Source organism: Pteropus vampyrus, unplaced genomic scaffold (genome assembly GCF_000151845.1).
Source record: "Pteropus vampyrus isolate Shadow unplaced genomic scaffold, Pvam_2.0 Scaffold250, whole genome shotgun sequence".
NCBI lineage: Eukaryota > Metazoa > Chordata > Mammalia > Chiroptera > Pteropodidae > Pteropus > Pteropus vampyrus.
The window spans coordinates 1,100,986-1,116,910 of NW_011889031.1; the positions used below are offsets into that span (position 1 = coordinate 1,100,986).

General features: G+C 55.5%; 2 protein-coding genes and 1 pseudogene across 2 annotated transcripts in view; 2 read left to right on the forward strand and 1 right to left on the reverse strand.

Moving 5' to 3' along the window:
- Positions 1–575: 575 nt before the first annotated feature.
- HSD17B14 (hydroxysteroid 17-beta dehydrogenase 14) lies at positions 576–7,219 on the forward strand. The gene is given in 8 exon segments (XM_023520171.1): positions 576–720; positions 1,390–1,481; positions 5,818–5,873; positions 5,875–5,917; positions 6,173–6,239; positions 6,342–6,364; positions 6,366–6,441; positions 6,507–7,219. Coding segments are annotated over 8 exon segments (795 nt in total). The 3' UTR covers positions 6,800–7,219.
- Positions 824–942, reverse strand: LOC111729184 (annotated as a pseudogene).
- A 955-nt stretch (positions 7,220–8,174) lies between the features above and the next one.
- The window catches only part of BCAT2 (branched chain amino acid transaminase 2), a 12,837-nt gene continuing 5,086 nt past the window's right edge, over positions 8,175–15,925 (forward strand). The window contains exons 1-3 of the mRNA XM_023520172.1: positions 8,175–8,579; positions 11,719–11,790; positions 12,112–12,447. Of these exons, the coding sequence (XP_023375940.1) occupies positions 8,556–8,579; positions 11,719–11,790; positions 12,112–12,447 (432 nt within the window). The 5' untranslated portion in view covers positions 8,175–8,555. The remainder of the gene's footprint in view (positions 8,580–11,718; positions 11,791–12,111; positions 12,448–15,925) is intronic.

Sequence of the window (15,925 nt, forward strand, 5' to 3'; positions counted from 1 at the left end):
GGGGGGGGCTTCTGTAGCAGAAAATCCCATAGAAGATCTGGCTTAAGTAACAAACATTTATCTCTCTCGGTTCCGGAGCCCGAAAAGTCCAAGGTGAAGGTGCGGGCAGATGCAGGGTCCTCAGGTGGTGGGAGGTGCGAGGGAGCTTCCTGAGGCCACTCTTCCGAGGCCACGTACCCCGTGCATGAGGGCTCCACCCTGTGACATAATCACCTCCCCTCATCTCTTAGTGACATCGCCTTGGAGGTTAAGATTTCCACGTGCGAACGTTCGAGGGGACACAAACATTCAGTCCATAATAGGTACATATTATCAGAGAGCATCATATGTACATACCTCCCCTGGGAGCGATGGGCCAGGGATCACTGACGTAAGGCGTATGGAGACTTTCCAGGCCGTGACTGCTTTGCCAACTGAGAACTGCCCGCATATCCTAGCTCGGCTGGCGATAAGGAAGGCTTTTCCCTTGTTCTTACTCTGTTGTCTTTCCAGCTCTTTTTCTTCTGGATGTCCATTTTTCTTTCCCTCTAACCTCCTCCCCCCAATTCCTTCTACTTATAGTTGATCCCCGAACAATGCGTGGGCTGAGGGCGCCAACCCCACGCAGTGGAAAATCCACGCATACCTTTCGATTCGCCCAAAACTTTGCTACATTCCCGTGGTACCCGTGGAGGATTGGTTTCAAGATCCCCATGGATACCAACATCCTCGGATTCGCAAGTCCCTTATATAAAGTGGAGTAGAACGATGTACGTGGCTGGCCGTCCACATCCACAGATTCCACAACCGTGGATCAAAAACACTCTTTTTTTTTTTTTTTTAATGCCTACAGCACCCGATCTTCCTAGGTGGTCTCCCATCCAAATACTAAACAGGCCCGACCCTGCCTAGCTTCTGAGATCAGATGAGATTGGGCGTGTTCAGGGCGGAATGGCCAGAGACTAAAAAAATCGTCTTGTTTTTGATCAGCATTTGGTTGAATCCGCGGATATGAAACCCTGAGAGACACAGGGCTGACTGTACATTTACTGAAAAAAAGCCTGTGTATAAGTGGACGCACGCAGTTTGAACTTGTGTCATTCAAGGGTCAGCTGTATTTAACAACCACGTCACGATATTGAGTGCCAGGCGCAAATATTGAAATGTCTGAGCTCAAGAAGAAACGATGTCCTCATTCTGCAGATGGAATCCAGGCCTTGTCACCTCTAAGACCGGTTTTTTGTTAACTGTCGTGCAGCCTCCTGTTTTAGGACCCCTGACCCTCTTGGCTGCCAGCCCCCCGGCCTGGGTCCCCCCGCACCCCTACACCGTCCCTATGCGCCTATTTCCTCTTCCTGTCCTGCCCCTGTCTCTCCTTCATTCTCTCCTCTCTCCGACCCCCACCCTTAGATCCGCCCCCGCAGTGGCGGGAGGAGACCTCTGCCCAGGGCTTCTGGCAGCCCCTGGAGCTGAACCAGCTGGGGACATACACCTTGGCCAAGGTGAAGGCTGGGGCAAGTTACTCAATCTCTCTTCACCTCACGTTTCTTACCTGTAAAAGAGGGCTCATCATGCTACCTGGGCCACAGGGTTGTTCTGAGAATCGAATGAGATTCAACTAAATACCCGCCAAGCCCTTCGAACATGCCTGGCACAGAGTTTGCTGTCTGTGAGTTATTATTGTTTATCACGAACCTTGTTCTATCTGTTTCTTGTTTGTCATGAACCTTGTTCCGTCTTTTTCTGGCTGCTGATCCACCTCCTTCGTCACTGATATATTTTGGCAAATGAAGCCTGGGAGAGGTAGAAGGGAAAGGTGAGATTTGAGCTGGACTCTGAGTGGGAGGTCAGGGAGTGGAAAAATAGGGCACAGAGTATTTGACTCACTAAGGAGAGAATGTGCAAAGGCCCTGGGGCAGGAACGACCTGGGTGTATTTTAAGAACAAGAGCACACCCATCTCCGTCTCCAGCTTAGCGATTGCAAGCATTTCGTTAAAATCATTCTCTCCCTCGCCTCCTGCCATCTCCTCCTGAGACACCATATCATTTCATCTGTCAGAATTTCATAAATACTACCAACAGATTAGAATGTTTACATTTATTCTGACATCATTTAAGACTAATGAAATATTGCCAGAATAGTACAGAGGGCTCTCGTATACCCAGACTCTCCATTGTTAATATTTGACGACACGTTCTTGATGTTTCTGTCTTTCTCTTTGGGAGGAAGTGGCGGGCACGATGTCCGTTTACCCCTCGGTACCTGGGCGCGTATGTCCTGAAAACAAGAACGTTCTCTTCCACAATCCCAGCGAGAGTCACACCGACACCAGAGCCTCAGCTAACCTGGGGACTTTCTTATTCCAATGGCTAGAATTCTTAACATCATCACAGCACCCCTGTGGCCACCCCTGTGTTAGTTGGGAACCCCAGAAGCAGACCCTAGATGAGGATGGAGGATGGGGTGTGTAGGGGGTGATCCCAGGAAGTGCCGCCCTTGGGGTCAGGGGGCAGTTGTGGACACACAAGGCAGCCGATGGAGGGAGTCACTGAGCAAGTTACCCCTGGGACAAGTGGGACACCATCCCTAGGCAACTCTGTGCGCCTCCCAGTTATTCCCACCACTGTGCCCGTCGCGAGGAAATCTGTTGACGTGAGTAAGTTGCTGCCCTGGTCACCAGCATCACCATCATTATGACCATCATCGTCTTCGCCCTCATCACCATCATCACCGTCATCACCACCATCATCGCCACCATCATTTCTTGAAAGCTCTTGAAATGCCGACCCGGCCTCGACCTCCTGAATCAGAATCTCTGGGTCTTTGGCTTCCCTGGTAGATTCTGACACAAGCCACAGTTTGTAATCCCCGGGGCTCGAGAGAACAATGGGGGTGGGTAGGGGTATTTATACAGTCAAGAAGTGAGCTCCCGTGGGCAGTCGGGGTCCACAGGAGGCCATCGTGGATTTTCAGAGCTGGATCGATTCTCATAGACTCCTATTTGTTCATCATCCATCTATTCATCGAGTATTGGCTGAGCCCGGGCAGCGTGCTAGATGCTGGGGACACACCATGTGCTCTTTGCTGTTGCGGAGTCCCTAGTTGCCAGGCAGCCAGGCATTACTAAATAGAGACAGATGTGAGTTTATGGGGCGGGGGACAAGGGGGGAGTGTGTTTTGTGTAAATAGGAGACAGATGTGGTTCTGGGAGATGTGTGACAGGGAGGCTGGCTTGTTCTGGGTGTGGGTGGCGGGGGAGAGGTGGTCAGAGTGGGCTTCCTGGAGGAAGGCAGACATGAACAGTGGTGGGGGGCAGGGCGGTGGCTCTCCAGTTCCAGTGTCCAAAGGGAGGGAGAGTCAGACCAACAGGGGTCCGAGGTCCTTGGCGTGGTTACGTGGAGGTGACCACCGGTGTTCCTGGCGGAGGGGACGCCTGTGAAAAGGCCTGGCGGTGAGGGGGGGGGCTGTCGAGGGGCCGAGTGGAGTGAGGAAGGGGGTGCTGAGTGGTGGGGGCAGGTCACGTGGGGCCTTGAGGGCCCTGCCAGGTGTCTGGTCTCTGTCTCAAGAGCAATAGGGAGCCATGCAAGGCGTGTGAGCAAGGAAGCGATGGATCGGATGAGGGACTGGGTGAGAGGGAGGCTCTGGGCGACTCCCAGATCTCCCAGTCTGTGGCTGAAGCCGGGAACCAGGAAAAGAGCCTGGTTTTAGGTTGAGCTCTGCACTTGACACACAGATGGAGAAAGGCCCAAGGGGGCTCCGGGGGAGACTTAGGAGATGCTGCTGGGAAACCAACACAGTTAAGGCTCCCCGGACAGAGCTCGGAGAGGGAGAAGGACCCAGGAACCCCGACATCGAGGCAAAGTAGAGTCAGGCCAGAGGCAGGCGGCCGGACACTGAACCAAGCCAGGCTCTCAGATGGGGTGTCGGAAGGGCGGGGAGAGTCGGGTCAGTGAGAGTCCAGCAGAGTCCTTGATTAGTTACTAGGTGACCTTGGGGCGGGGGCAGAGAGGACAATGGCCAATGGGCGAGGAACGTGTGGGAGGGTTGGGAAGGGGCCACAGGGAATGCGAGACAAATGTTTATGGAGTGGCAGCCGTGTGCCCAGTGTTGCAATAAGGGTCACAAATGAACCTTGTCTCAGCCCTCAGGGACCTCAGCTTCGCAGGGTGGGGGTGGGGATGGGGAGGGAAGGAGGTAATAAAGATGAAGGAGATAGAGATGGCTGGGGTGGGGGCGGGGCGTGCCTCAGGGTAGGGGGCGGTTTCAAGGCTGATGAGAGTGACCCGGAGGAGTGGATGGGGGTCCCTAAGGAGGAGGCCGGAGGATTAGAATTAGAATTCCAGCCACCCCCCTGATCTCCACATACTCAGGTCCCTCCCACTCACATATCTCAAAGTCCGTAACACCCAGCGTTGTCAGAAAACTCCTATTGGGTTATGGATTTTGGTCTCAGACCACCCAGGTTGCAAATATCAGGTCTGTTAAACGAGCTAATCTGTGTAAATTACTGAGAACAGGGCCAGGCATGTACTAGATCCTCAATTCAGTCATTCGTTTATTCAAAAGATGTTTATTGAGAGCCTGGGGGGGGACACCAAATAAGAATTTCAACCGTCTCCGGTAGATTTTTGCATTCTGGTAGGAGAGACAGAATAAGTAAGTAAAATATGTGTGGCCTGTCACGAAGGGGGTGTGTGCCACAGAGAAAAGAAATCGGGAAGCGGGAATGGGGACCCGCGGGGACGCAGATCGCAGTTTTAGAGAGGACAATCGGGACAGACCCCACCGAGAAAGTGACATTTGAATAGGATTTGACGTTGCTGAGGGGGCGCGTTTACCCAGGACTGTCTCGGTTTAGCACTGAAACCGTGGACTCAATGTCCCAGGTCCCCAGAAACCCTTCAGTCCCGGCCAGACCGGGATGGCTGGTCGCTGTAGGAGTGAGTCACATGGCTATCTCTGGAAAAGCATTTCGGGCAGACAGAACAGCAAGTGCAAAGGTCCTGAGGTTGGAACTCTCAGGATGTGTTTGAAGATTCGGCACCGAGAATAGGGTGGAGGCTGGTTTTGAGGGAGCGGAGGAGGCTTGAAAGTGGGGTGAACGGAGAGGGAACCCATTTAATCTCTAGTGGCAGGAACGGGCCTTGCCTGGCCATCTCGGCTGCCCAGAGCCAGCGGGGAGAAGGATAGAACTTGAGTTTCTTCAAGGTCTATCATGAAGTGAAGGGGCTGGGAGAGAGAGAGGGAGGGAGAGAGATGGAGAGAGAGTTGAGTTGGTTTAGGGAGCTCCAGGCAACCAGGGGGGTTTTAGGGGAGAAGTTGGCAGAATGTGGGGTGCATTTCATGAGAGCCTCCCACAACACATTTTGACCACAGGGCTCTCTCTGAAACCCAGAGAAACCATTCTGCCCTCCGTGGATAAAAGAGCTTCCTCCCATTTTTGCAAAAAAATGTAGCCATGTCACATTTTTCTATCTTTATACAGACAGGGTTGAGTAACATACAGAGAGGCCCAGAAAGAGGGGGATGAGGACAGAGAAAGGGGTGGGGAGATGGACAGAGAAAGGGGAGACAGTAGGAGAGACACGGACAGAAACCCCTCTCAGACGGGTTCAGACACCGTAAGCGCTGAGACTCAGACAGTCTGGGGCGACCCGGAGCACGTGAGCTCTAGAGCTCTGGGTGCTGATTCCGCAGGCCGCTCAGACCAACTAGTGAACCTTTGGGGGAGAGGGCCACCGATCCAGACATCGGGCTGCGTGTCAGCGGGCTGGGGAGACCCCGGGCTGGGGAGACCCCGGGCTCGGCCAGCTGGCTCTGCTGCTTCTCTTTGCAGCTCGCCCTCCCCCGCCTGAGGAAGAGCCGAGGGAATGTTATCATTCCCTTGGGACTGGGCGATCGGCCAGTCCCAGGCAGATCCTTAAGTGGTCACCAAGGTACCCCGCTGCTTCCTTCCCACCTTACCTGGGTCCCCCAGCTCCGAGGCGTAACAACCGGTGACATGTTGTCATGGACCAAGAAATGGAGCCTGGTGTGTCCCAGGAACCTACAGGGAGGGCATGGCACCCCCAGTATGATGTCCCTGCTAGACCCCCGAGGTTGGAAGGAGGCCGGAGGAGGACGGGGGCGGGTGGGGGGGGGAGCCTCATCTTCCCGGGACTGAACTTTCTCCTTGGCCCCGTCTTCTGTAGGGGGCAGTAGTGGCCATGACCAAAGCCTTGGCCCTGGATGAGAGTCAGCATGGCGGCCGCATCAGCTGGCGAGCAGCGCCAAGTGGGCTGAGAGCCACTCTGCGGGAACTGGGTAGACTGGGAGGAAGTGTTTGCCGCAGACTCCCCTGATCCTCTCTCCCTGCTCCCGGCATCTCCCCAAGGAACATGTGGACCTCACACCTCACTGTGGGAGGAGCTGGCAGCCTCCAGGCCTGACCCTAAGGCCACAGTCATTGGCGTAGGGACCAGACCCAGTTGGTATGGGGTGTGGGAGTCAGGCGTGGGCTCCCGTTGACCTCCTTTATCCCTGTCTCTTCCCAGCCCCTAGGCCACGTGGGCCAGCCAGCCCTGGTGGGGGCCGCCGCAGTGTTCCTGGCCTGGGACTCAGAAGCCACTTTCTGCACAGGCACTGACCCTGGGTACAGCAGAGCTGGAGTATGTGTGCAAGGCCAGGTGGGGTGCCCCGGTGGAGGCCCCCGTCATCCCTTTCTGATTTTCCACACTTCTCCTTGGGCTTCCCTGACCAGGACCCTCCCGCCCCAGATTCAGTCTCCCCCAAATTCCAGCTTCTGCCCTTTGCCCCTCAAGTATAGCCCCCAACTCTAGACATTAAAGCCCACTTACCGGTGTGCCAAACCACCCCCACGAGGGCCCATAAAAGCGCTCTGCAGCCACAAGGAGGAAGGCATCGGTACATTTATTCTCCATCCTTCACGAGTCCCGCCACACCGGGACCCCTTCCCACCCAGCCCAGCCCAAGCGTGGCCTCGACCCGAGGGCCTACAACTCCCAGCAGGCCTTGCAGCAGGAGCCTCTCGCCGGGGGCGTCTGGGAAACGAATTGCAGTTAGGCTTCACCGGTGCCCTAGTTAAAAGGTTCGCAGGGGAGAGATAATTAAGCTGTAATTAAGAGCTAATGGAGCAGGTGAAGCACGAGGGCCTCCTCTTTATTCTTGGCCTTTAGGGGAAAGGAGTTTTGACCTCGCCGCCTGCAGATTAGGAAGGTGGTCCGGGCCACAATTTCTGAGGGAAGAGGAAGCCGGAGGTTGAGGCTCCTGGAACAGAGGGTGGGGGAGCAGGGGGTCTGGACTCCTGGGTTTGGGGGAGTCGGGACGGGGTGGGAGCTTGGAAACTGCGGGGCGCACAGCCCGTGTCTAGGGACGGCCGACGCCGGATCCACCCAGGTGGGGCGCGGGGCTCAGTCCCGTGCGTGCGCCCCCGGCGAGGGTGTGGGGTTGGTTGCCTGGCTACTGCGGATTGGCCGCGGCTGAGTGTGGGGCGATTGCTGATTGGCCAGGGCGGCCCCAGATTGGACTGGAGGACGAGGAAAGAAAAACAGGGAGACGCCCTACACCGAGAGGGTTCGGAGTTTAGCTGCCTGGCCCCGGGGCTGCTGAGCCGCAGAAACAGTAACGCGGTGTCACAGTAACTTAGATGCAGGAGTTGGGGGGGTACTCTGAGCCCGGAAGTTTTGGGGTGGCACAGTGACCGAGGAGAGGTTGGCCGATTCTGCCTCTGGAGGGTCCTGAAGTTGGGGAGACGCCGAAGGGACATAACCCAGAAATCCTGTTCTAGGGGCTCGCGGATGAATTGGAGCGCTGACAAATTTTCGGGCCCCAGTGATGAAAGGGACTGGAACGGGCCATAGCGAACCGTTATGTGTTTTTCTCTCCCGAACCTTTACGAAGACACATAGGTTCTCGTGGGAAAGGAAACCTCTATTCACACAGGGGTTGGCTGCAACCCCCTCATCCCTGCCTGCCACCCTCCTCGGAGGCCTTTTCCCAGAGGCATTTCCCTTGTCCTGTCCGTGACGTGCACCCACAGGCCTGTATAATGTGCTTCTCCTTTTCACCAAGGAATCGAGATCTGCGGAGGTTTCGTGGCTGCTCCTGATCCCGCTCTCCGTACCTTTCCCCGATTGCTCCAGGCTTCACGTTCCCCGAGTCTCTCCCTCTGTTATCTCTTGCCTCACAGTCTCCATGCTTACGATCATCTCTATTGTGACATCGCTTAGTCTTGTTGTCTGTTCTTTAAAGTTTCTGTTTGCTTTTGCTCCTTTTTTTTTTTCCCTCCCCCCTTGGGCTGCTTTTGCTCACTAGAGCTCCGTGGCGGGACCTAGCAACATGCATTTTTGAAAACTGCTGCGTGCACGCTCCTGAGCCGCGTGCGGGAGCGCGGCTGAGAGGAGGGCGTTATTTCGAGGCGCCCCGCCGCGGGGCCCACCTCCCCGCAGGCTGCGCGGGAATTCGGGAGGCCGGGGGAGCCGCCGGGGGAGGGGAGGGGGCGCGCACGGGGGCGGGGCCGAACGTCTTTCTCCGCGGCCGCGGCGGAGGAGGGAGCAGTTAACTGCCGCACGGGCCATGGCCGCAGCTGCTTGCGTCCAGGTGGGTCCGCGCCCGGGGAGGGGGGGACTGGGGAGCCCCGCGGGGGTCACGCTTTCGGGGGCGGGGAGGGGGTCGCGCGCCGGCACCCCTTCTGGCTTGGCGCCGCTTCCCTGGCGCTCGGGTTCCGCGGCGAGGCGCCGACCAAGTGGGGGGCCCCCGCGGGAAGGGGCGCGGAGCCTGAGTGCGAGGTGGGGGGTGGGGGGTAGTTGGTGGGAAGGAAACCGAGACCAGAGGTCTGAGGAGGGAAACGTGGAGGAGGGGACAGTAATGGGGGAGGCACAGGGCTGGGTGGGGGACTTGGGGGGGGACAGTCAGCTGGTGGGGGCGCGGAGATAAGGCTCCCAGGACCTCCAGGGAAGGGGGTCGGATGAAGGCGCACAGCTCATCCTCACGTCTGGGCTGCGAATGGAACTCGAGGCCCTGTTTTCTTGAAACTAAAGGTTAACGTAGACGTGGACTGTTGTGTCTCCCAAACAAAACCCTTATCTGAAGCCGCGCACCTGGGCTGGGAATTGAGGCAGCTTCTCACTGTCAAAAGTGACAGAGACACTCCAAGCAAGTGAGACAGTCCATTCCTACTGATGTGATGTCAGCCGGCAGAGTTTCGGAGAGTCTGTGATTTTAGAGAATGAGGTTTCTCAATGAGGAAGGAGAGAGTAGCAACTCCAAGAAGGTCATTACAACCCTCCACAGCCAGAGCATAACCTTGGAAGAAATGTTTCTTGTTAACTTGCACCTTGTTCCTTATCTCAGCTTGACGGATAGATGGCAGGGCAGACTTTTACTTTGCTGGCGTCTCAGTGACTGATGAAGACAGGCCTGGGTTGCGACCGAGGCAAGCTGGGCTTTGATGATGACACTCCTGGGGATTGTGACAGGACAGCTGTGGGCAGCAACAGGAACAATCGGGTTGCGGCATGGGGAGTATGGGATTGTCTCTCATAAGACAGTTCTGGTCTGTGATGGGCGAGTCCTGGGTGACAGGGACAGTTTGGGGCTCTGATAGGGACAGTTCCAGGCCGAGACAAGGACAGCAGTGCACTATGGTGGGGACTCTTCCTGGGCAGTAATGTGGGGGCAGTCCTGAAGTGTGAAGGACGGTCCTAAACTATGACACAGATGATCCTGGGCTTTGATGGTGACACTCCTGGGTGACGTTGGGAGGACAGTCCTGAGCTGTAATGAGGCACAGCGGAGGCTCCACAGTGTTACAGAGCCCTGCCCCGTGCACCCCGCCCCCCGCCCCAGCCTTTCTCATTTCTTAATTCAGCCCCAATCCTTTTACTCTCTTTGTCCCCAAAGCCCATCTACCATCTGAGAGTCTCCTTCGGGCCAGTCCCTATGGCTTGGGGTGTCGGGTGACCGGGCACCTTCCCTCAGCTGAAGTGAGACCCCTTGGCCTTACAGAGATGTCCTGGGAGGATGAAGGCAGCTTCTCCCAGTGTGACAGGGACTCTGTGGCCAGCGCAGATCTCCCGGACACCGTGCCTGGCACCTTCTCTGCCTTGTGGGTGTGTGTTCCTGCCCCTCTCTCTCCCGGACGTCGGTCTCTAAGTCCCTGAGGCCGTTTCCCCGCAGGTCTTGGCATCGCTCTGCCGCTCACGGTCCTTCCTCATTTCCCCGGCTCCGCCGTTCACCGTGTGCTGTGTTGCCTGAAGTCTGGCCTTCGCCCGTTTCGTTTTTGAACTCCTCTCCCTCGTGGCTGCTCCTGATCCCGCTCTCCGTACCTTTTCCCGATTGCTCCAGGCTTCACGTTCCCCGAGTCTCTCTCTCTGTTATCTCTTGCCTCACAGTCTCCATGCTTACGATCATCTCTATTGTGACATCTCTTAGTCTTGTTGTCTGTTCTTTAAAGTTTCTGTTTGCTCTCGCTCTGTCTCTGTTGGTTTTTCTCATGCTTGTTCTTCCCTCTCTTCCTCTTTTATTTATTTTTTTCCATCTCGGCTCCTTCCGAGGGCTGCTTTCTTGCCCACCTGCTGGCTGTCTCCACCGCCTCGTGTGTCCATACTCCCTGTACTGTGGGTGTCCTGTTTCCTTCTGGACAGAAGCATGGCCGCCCACAGGCTCGTGCAGGCTAAACAGCGCCACCTAGAGGCCATGTTTCAGACCCGCAGGCGGATCGTGCCGGAAGCCCTTGGCCCTGCTCGCTCTCCAGGGCTGCTGCTCAGACTTCATCGCCCAGAATTCAGGGCATCGCAGCCCCACAGCCCCCCTCTCCCCATGACTCACCGCTGCCGTTCACATCTGTTCTCACTGATGGCTGTCAGCTCACCCAGCTCACACGGCAGGACCAGGCTAGGCTGGCTTTCTCTCTCAGCCTCATGACTCAGCTGCCTTCCTACCGGGCAGAGGAAAGAAGCACTTTGAGATCTAAGAACACTGGGGACAGGCCAGCCGCTGTACACGGCCAGCCCTGCTCTCCCTTGCTGGCCTCAAGCAGGGCCGCAGGGCAGTGTTCATCTGCACGGTGTCCACTGATGACTGGCACCCAAGATATGGGGCTGGGACCTTCAGGTAACCTGAGTTCAGTGGATCTAGTACCCTGAAAGAACATGAACTTGGACTCCTAGGTCTGAGAGAGGAGGGGCTGGGGATCTGTAGTCCTGGGTCTGAGGGAGGAGGCTGGGGGCCTGGACTCTTTTTGAGTCTGGGAGAGGAGGGGGCTGAGGGCCCGGACTCCCGGGTCTGAAGGAGGAGGAGGCTCGGGGGCCCAGATCTTGGGTCTCAGGGGAGCATTATTTAATAGATTCCCCCACTTTCCTAATCCCCAGGAAGGCCTTCACTCACCTGCATGCCGTCCGTCCCTCGTTGTCTCCTGTCTGAGTCGGTCTCAGGGTTGGGGCCAAAGTTCCCTGGGGTGGGCGGAGCCTGTGTGTGACCTTGCCGCAGCCTGCAGCCTGCAGGAGGGAATGGGAGCTGATTCAGCTCCTGGGATGGCTCTCCTAGGGGCGGGGAGGGGACTTCAGGATCTGCTTCTGCATGCCGATCGGGACAGACCACACACGCTACCCAGAGTGCGCTAGGCCTGGGACAAGGGTAGTCCAGAGGAACCTCCCAGGTCTAAGAGGTGGCAGAGGACGTGCCTTCTGCTGTCTCTCTCTCTCTCTCAGCCTCACCACCTTTCCTACTTCTGTCCCAGATTTGGGTCCGAAAACTCGCTGTCCCTTGGCTTCTGTGTGGTCCCAGAAGATATGCCTCGTCGAACTTCAAGGTGAAAGGAGGGGACTGTACTTTTAAATTTCAAGGAAGGGGGCCGAGGGCTCGAACTGTTGGGTCTGAGGAAGTAGCGGGCTGGGGGCCGGATCTGGGCATCTCTGTAAGGTCCAGGGTTCAAAGGTGAAGGTGGGTGGCAGGGGGATAGCCTAATTGCCTGGGAAAGAGTTGCAGTGGCATGTCCCAGAAGCCTCTGGGCCACAGATCTCTCTTCTCTCGGCATCTTAGTCCCGGGCATTCATGGGAGTTGTAGTTTTTCAGTTTAGATGGTGGTGGCTCCAGAGGTTCCAGGACACCTGGGTCCCCTCTCTTTTCTCAGGCTGCAGACCTGCAGCTGAAAATGACACAGGAGCCTCACAAGAAGCCGGATGCCAGCGAGCCCCTGGTGTTCGGGAAGACGTTCACTGACCACATGCTGATGGTGGAGTGGGCCGAGAAGCAGGGCTGGGGCCAGCCCCGGATCCAGCCCTTCCAGAACCTCACGCTGCACCCGGCCTGCTCAGCTCTCCACTACTCGCAGCAGGTGGCACGGCGGCTGACCTCTGTCCCCGACTCTCTGTGTCACTTCCCTCTCGCTGTGTCTCTCGCCAAGGCCACTCCCTGGGTCTGCTTTTTTGTGATGTTTCTTCTTTCTGTGCACTCAGCATCCTTTTCCTGAGGCTTCTCACGTTCCAAGCCCTGTGCCGGGTGACGCCGGGGGCCTGACGTGACAGGCTCAGTTCCTTCACTTGAAAACTCCGCGTTTTGGTTACGACCGTTGTGATCTGGGCTCCAAGGGAGGCGGCCGAGGTGTCGTGGGAGGCCAGAAGAGGAACCCAGTTCTCCCTGTGCCTTGAAAGAAAGTGGGGTCTGTGCCGGCAAAGAGGGGAGCTCAGGGTGTTAGAAAGAGAGGGGACAGTTAGAAAGAAAGAGCTCAGCATACTCGGTGGGGGGGAAATCGTGGCATCGGAGCATGGCAGAGGAGGCCAAGGATGTCATCGGGGCCACAGAGGAACTGAGGGGCTGAGAGGCTGGGAGCTTGTGAAGACTGAGCGGTGCGGAGCAGGGCCAGCCCTGGGTGCGAGACCCCTGTCAGGGCACAGGATGAGATGGCGGGTGGGGGGGCCAGAGGCCAGGAGGCCAGGCTGGGGCGAAGGTCCAGATAGGAGAGACTAGGTCGATGTGGGGGCCGGAGCTGAGGGATGGACAGGAGGGGACAGGGCAGAGAGATTCAGGGACAGGACACGAGGGACTGGCCAGCTGGGCGAGAGGAAGGAAGGGAGGACCGAGGGTGGTGCCCTGGTGACCAGGTAGACCATGGGACTGTCCCCTCATGGGGACTCGGAGTAGGGTTCGCCTTGCGGGGCTTGGTGAGGGGCCTGTGATGATGAGAGACACCCAGCTTTATGATTTAAAGCTATGGCCGAAAGTGAAGTCTTCCTGAGGGAACCATTTGTGACAGCTCTAGAAGCTGGTTTGTAATTTGAGTAATTTTTGTTTCTTAGGATACGGTTCTGTGACATTAGGCAGATTTTCCTTTTCTATTTTTTTTTTCCCCGCAGAATTTTGAGGGTTTTTTTTCCTCACTTGACATTTGACTAGAACCGATCAGTTCTGTGCAGGGGAGACACATTGCGGGGCAGGTAGATGCTAAGGACGGACAGTAAGGGTTACGTCCACCAGAAGGTGGCTCTCAGAGACCGCCACCTCTGTACCTCTGTGCCTTCCGGCTGGGGACCCAGGCCGTCGTCTTCAGTCGAGCGAGGGCAGCCGAAGGGGTTTAGAGGCCCTGACGTTCCCTCTCATGCGGGGCGCCCAGGGAGCTGAGGCCAGCTGAGGGGAGGGGCCGATCACGGTCCCACGCCGTCCTCACTCGGGGGCACGTGTGGAACAACAAACAGACCACTGTGTTGTTGTTTTTATCATCATGGGGATGATACACGCCCAGAAGAGTACACGTGACGTAAAAGCGCAGTCAGTCGAACTGCACTGGTCCGTTGAAAAAATCCACATGTAAGTGGCCCTCGCAAGTTCAGACCCGCCTGTTCAAGGTCACGTGTGTACCGTTGTACCCACCGTAAATGGCATTAACTATGTTCACAGTGTCGTGCGCCCTTCACCACCATCTAGTCCCAGGATGTCGTCGTCACCCCCAGCAGAAACCCGGGAGCCACTGAGTCGGTCCCCAAACCCTTTGTCCCGCCTCTCAACAACCATTAATCTGCTTTCTGTCTTTATCTCTCTGTATTTAAATTTTTTTTTATTATTTATTATTATTATTATTATTTATGCCTATAGCACCTGGTCTATCCTAGGTGGTCTCCCATCCAAGTACTAACCAGGCCTGACCCTGCTTAGCTTCCCAGACCAGACATGGGGCTTGTTCAGGGTGGCATGGCCGTAGACCATGGACTGTGGCTCCACTGGGGGGCAAACCCAGGACCTTCTGCGTGTAAAGCAGATGTGCTCCCCGCTACGCTATGGAACCACGTCCTAAATATTTTTAATTAAAAAATATCTTATAAATTACAGTTGACATAGAAGATGAGTAGTTTCAGGTGTACAACATAGTAATTTTTATTTTTATCTGGCGCATTTTAAAAGTTAACACATTTTTAAAAAATGGATCATATATTTGCACAGTTCACAATCGTAGCTCTGGTAGAGGGAATATACGTCCGCAGTTCCCCAGCCACCTAGCTGCCCTCCCCAAGTGGCAGCCACTGTCACCAGTCCCGTGTCCTCCCAGAGCCTGTTTTCTGAATATCGACACCGATGTATCGCTGTTTCGCCCCCCCTTTTTTTTTTCCCCACACAAAAGGGAGCCGACTGCACCCTCGCTGGCATCTCGCGTCCTCCCTCAGTGCCTCTCGGGGACCGAGCGCCCGTGAACAGCCTTACCCTCCTTTTGGCCACCACATAGTGTCCCATCCGAACGATGCCTCACGGGGCTGTTCCCCAGTTGTCGGGCACTTTGGTCGTTGCCAGCCTCGCGCTGTTATTAACAGTGTCGCGATACACCAGTAAACTTGTCACTTCCTTTAGGTGCAAGGGTATCGCTCCAGTTTCTGGAACTGTGGGGTGCAAGGGCACGTGTCTGGCGCAGTGACCTGACAGACGCTGCCACGTCCTCCTCTGCGGGGCTGCGCTGGTTTCTGTGGCCCCCCCCCGGCAGGACCCGTTTCCCCCTGCGGCCTGGACGCTCCCGTCCGCCTTTTAGATCTTGTCCAGGCTCCGGCGTGGTTTCGAAGGTATCTGAGAGTCATTTTGATTTGCCTGGTCCTCCTCATTGTGCAGTTGGGGATCTTCTCACAAGCGTAAGAGCCATTATGATTTCCCTTCCGTGAATTGTCCATTTTCTAGGCGGATTTTTCCATCAGGGTAGATTTTAAGGAAATTTAGATTTTTATTTCTAGGGGTACTTTGTATTTTCGACAAACTATTTGTGATACGAGGTGACATTCTCTCCCCATTTTATTTTTATGCGGTCAAATGTGTCTTTCTTTGGCTTCAACGATCCGTCATATTTAGAATACCACCCCCAGTTTGAGACATCGAATGGTTATCCTGTGTTTTCTTCTATAGTTTTTATGGTTTAATTTTTTTCCCTTTTAAATATTTTAATCCATCTGGAATTTTTCCTGGTGTGAGGTGTGAGGTGTGAGGTAGGGATCCAGTTTAGTTTTTTTCCAAGGTAGACAGATATTTGGTTGTCCCAACAGCATTTTAATTGAAGTGACCATGTTTCCCTCCATTACTTTATAACCCACTTTTTAGTCTCTTCCATTGTTCGGTCCTTTTACTCATATGTCCATGTCGCCAAGTTCACAGAACTGTAGATTTATAATCCATTTTAATATCTGATGAGGCTTCTTTCCACTCCCACCTCTTCTCCCTGTTCTTTCGTTTTCTCCAAAACATTCTGGCAGTTTTTTCTTGTTTGTCATTCTTCATTCATGCATTTAGTGATTCATTCATTCAAGAACAACCTACTGCGCGCTAAGCACCGCCCTGGGCACAGGGGACTGCTGCTCCCTGCTCTGTGACACTTGCAGTTGGTAGGGAAACAGACTTAAGCAAACATGGGGCCACGGGGCAGGAATCAGGGTACCCTGACCTGTCAAGGGGGGGGGGTGAGGCTACACACCAGAAAG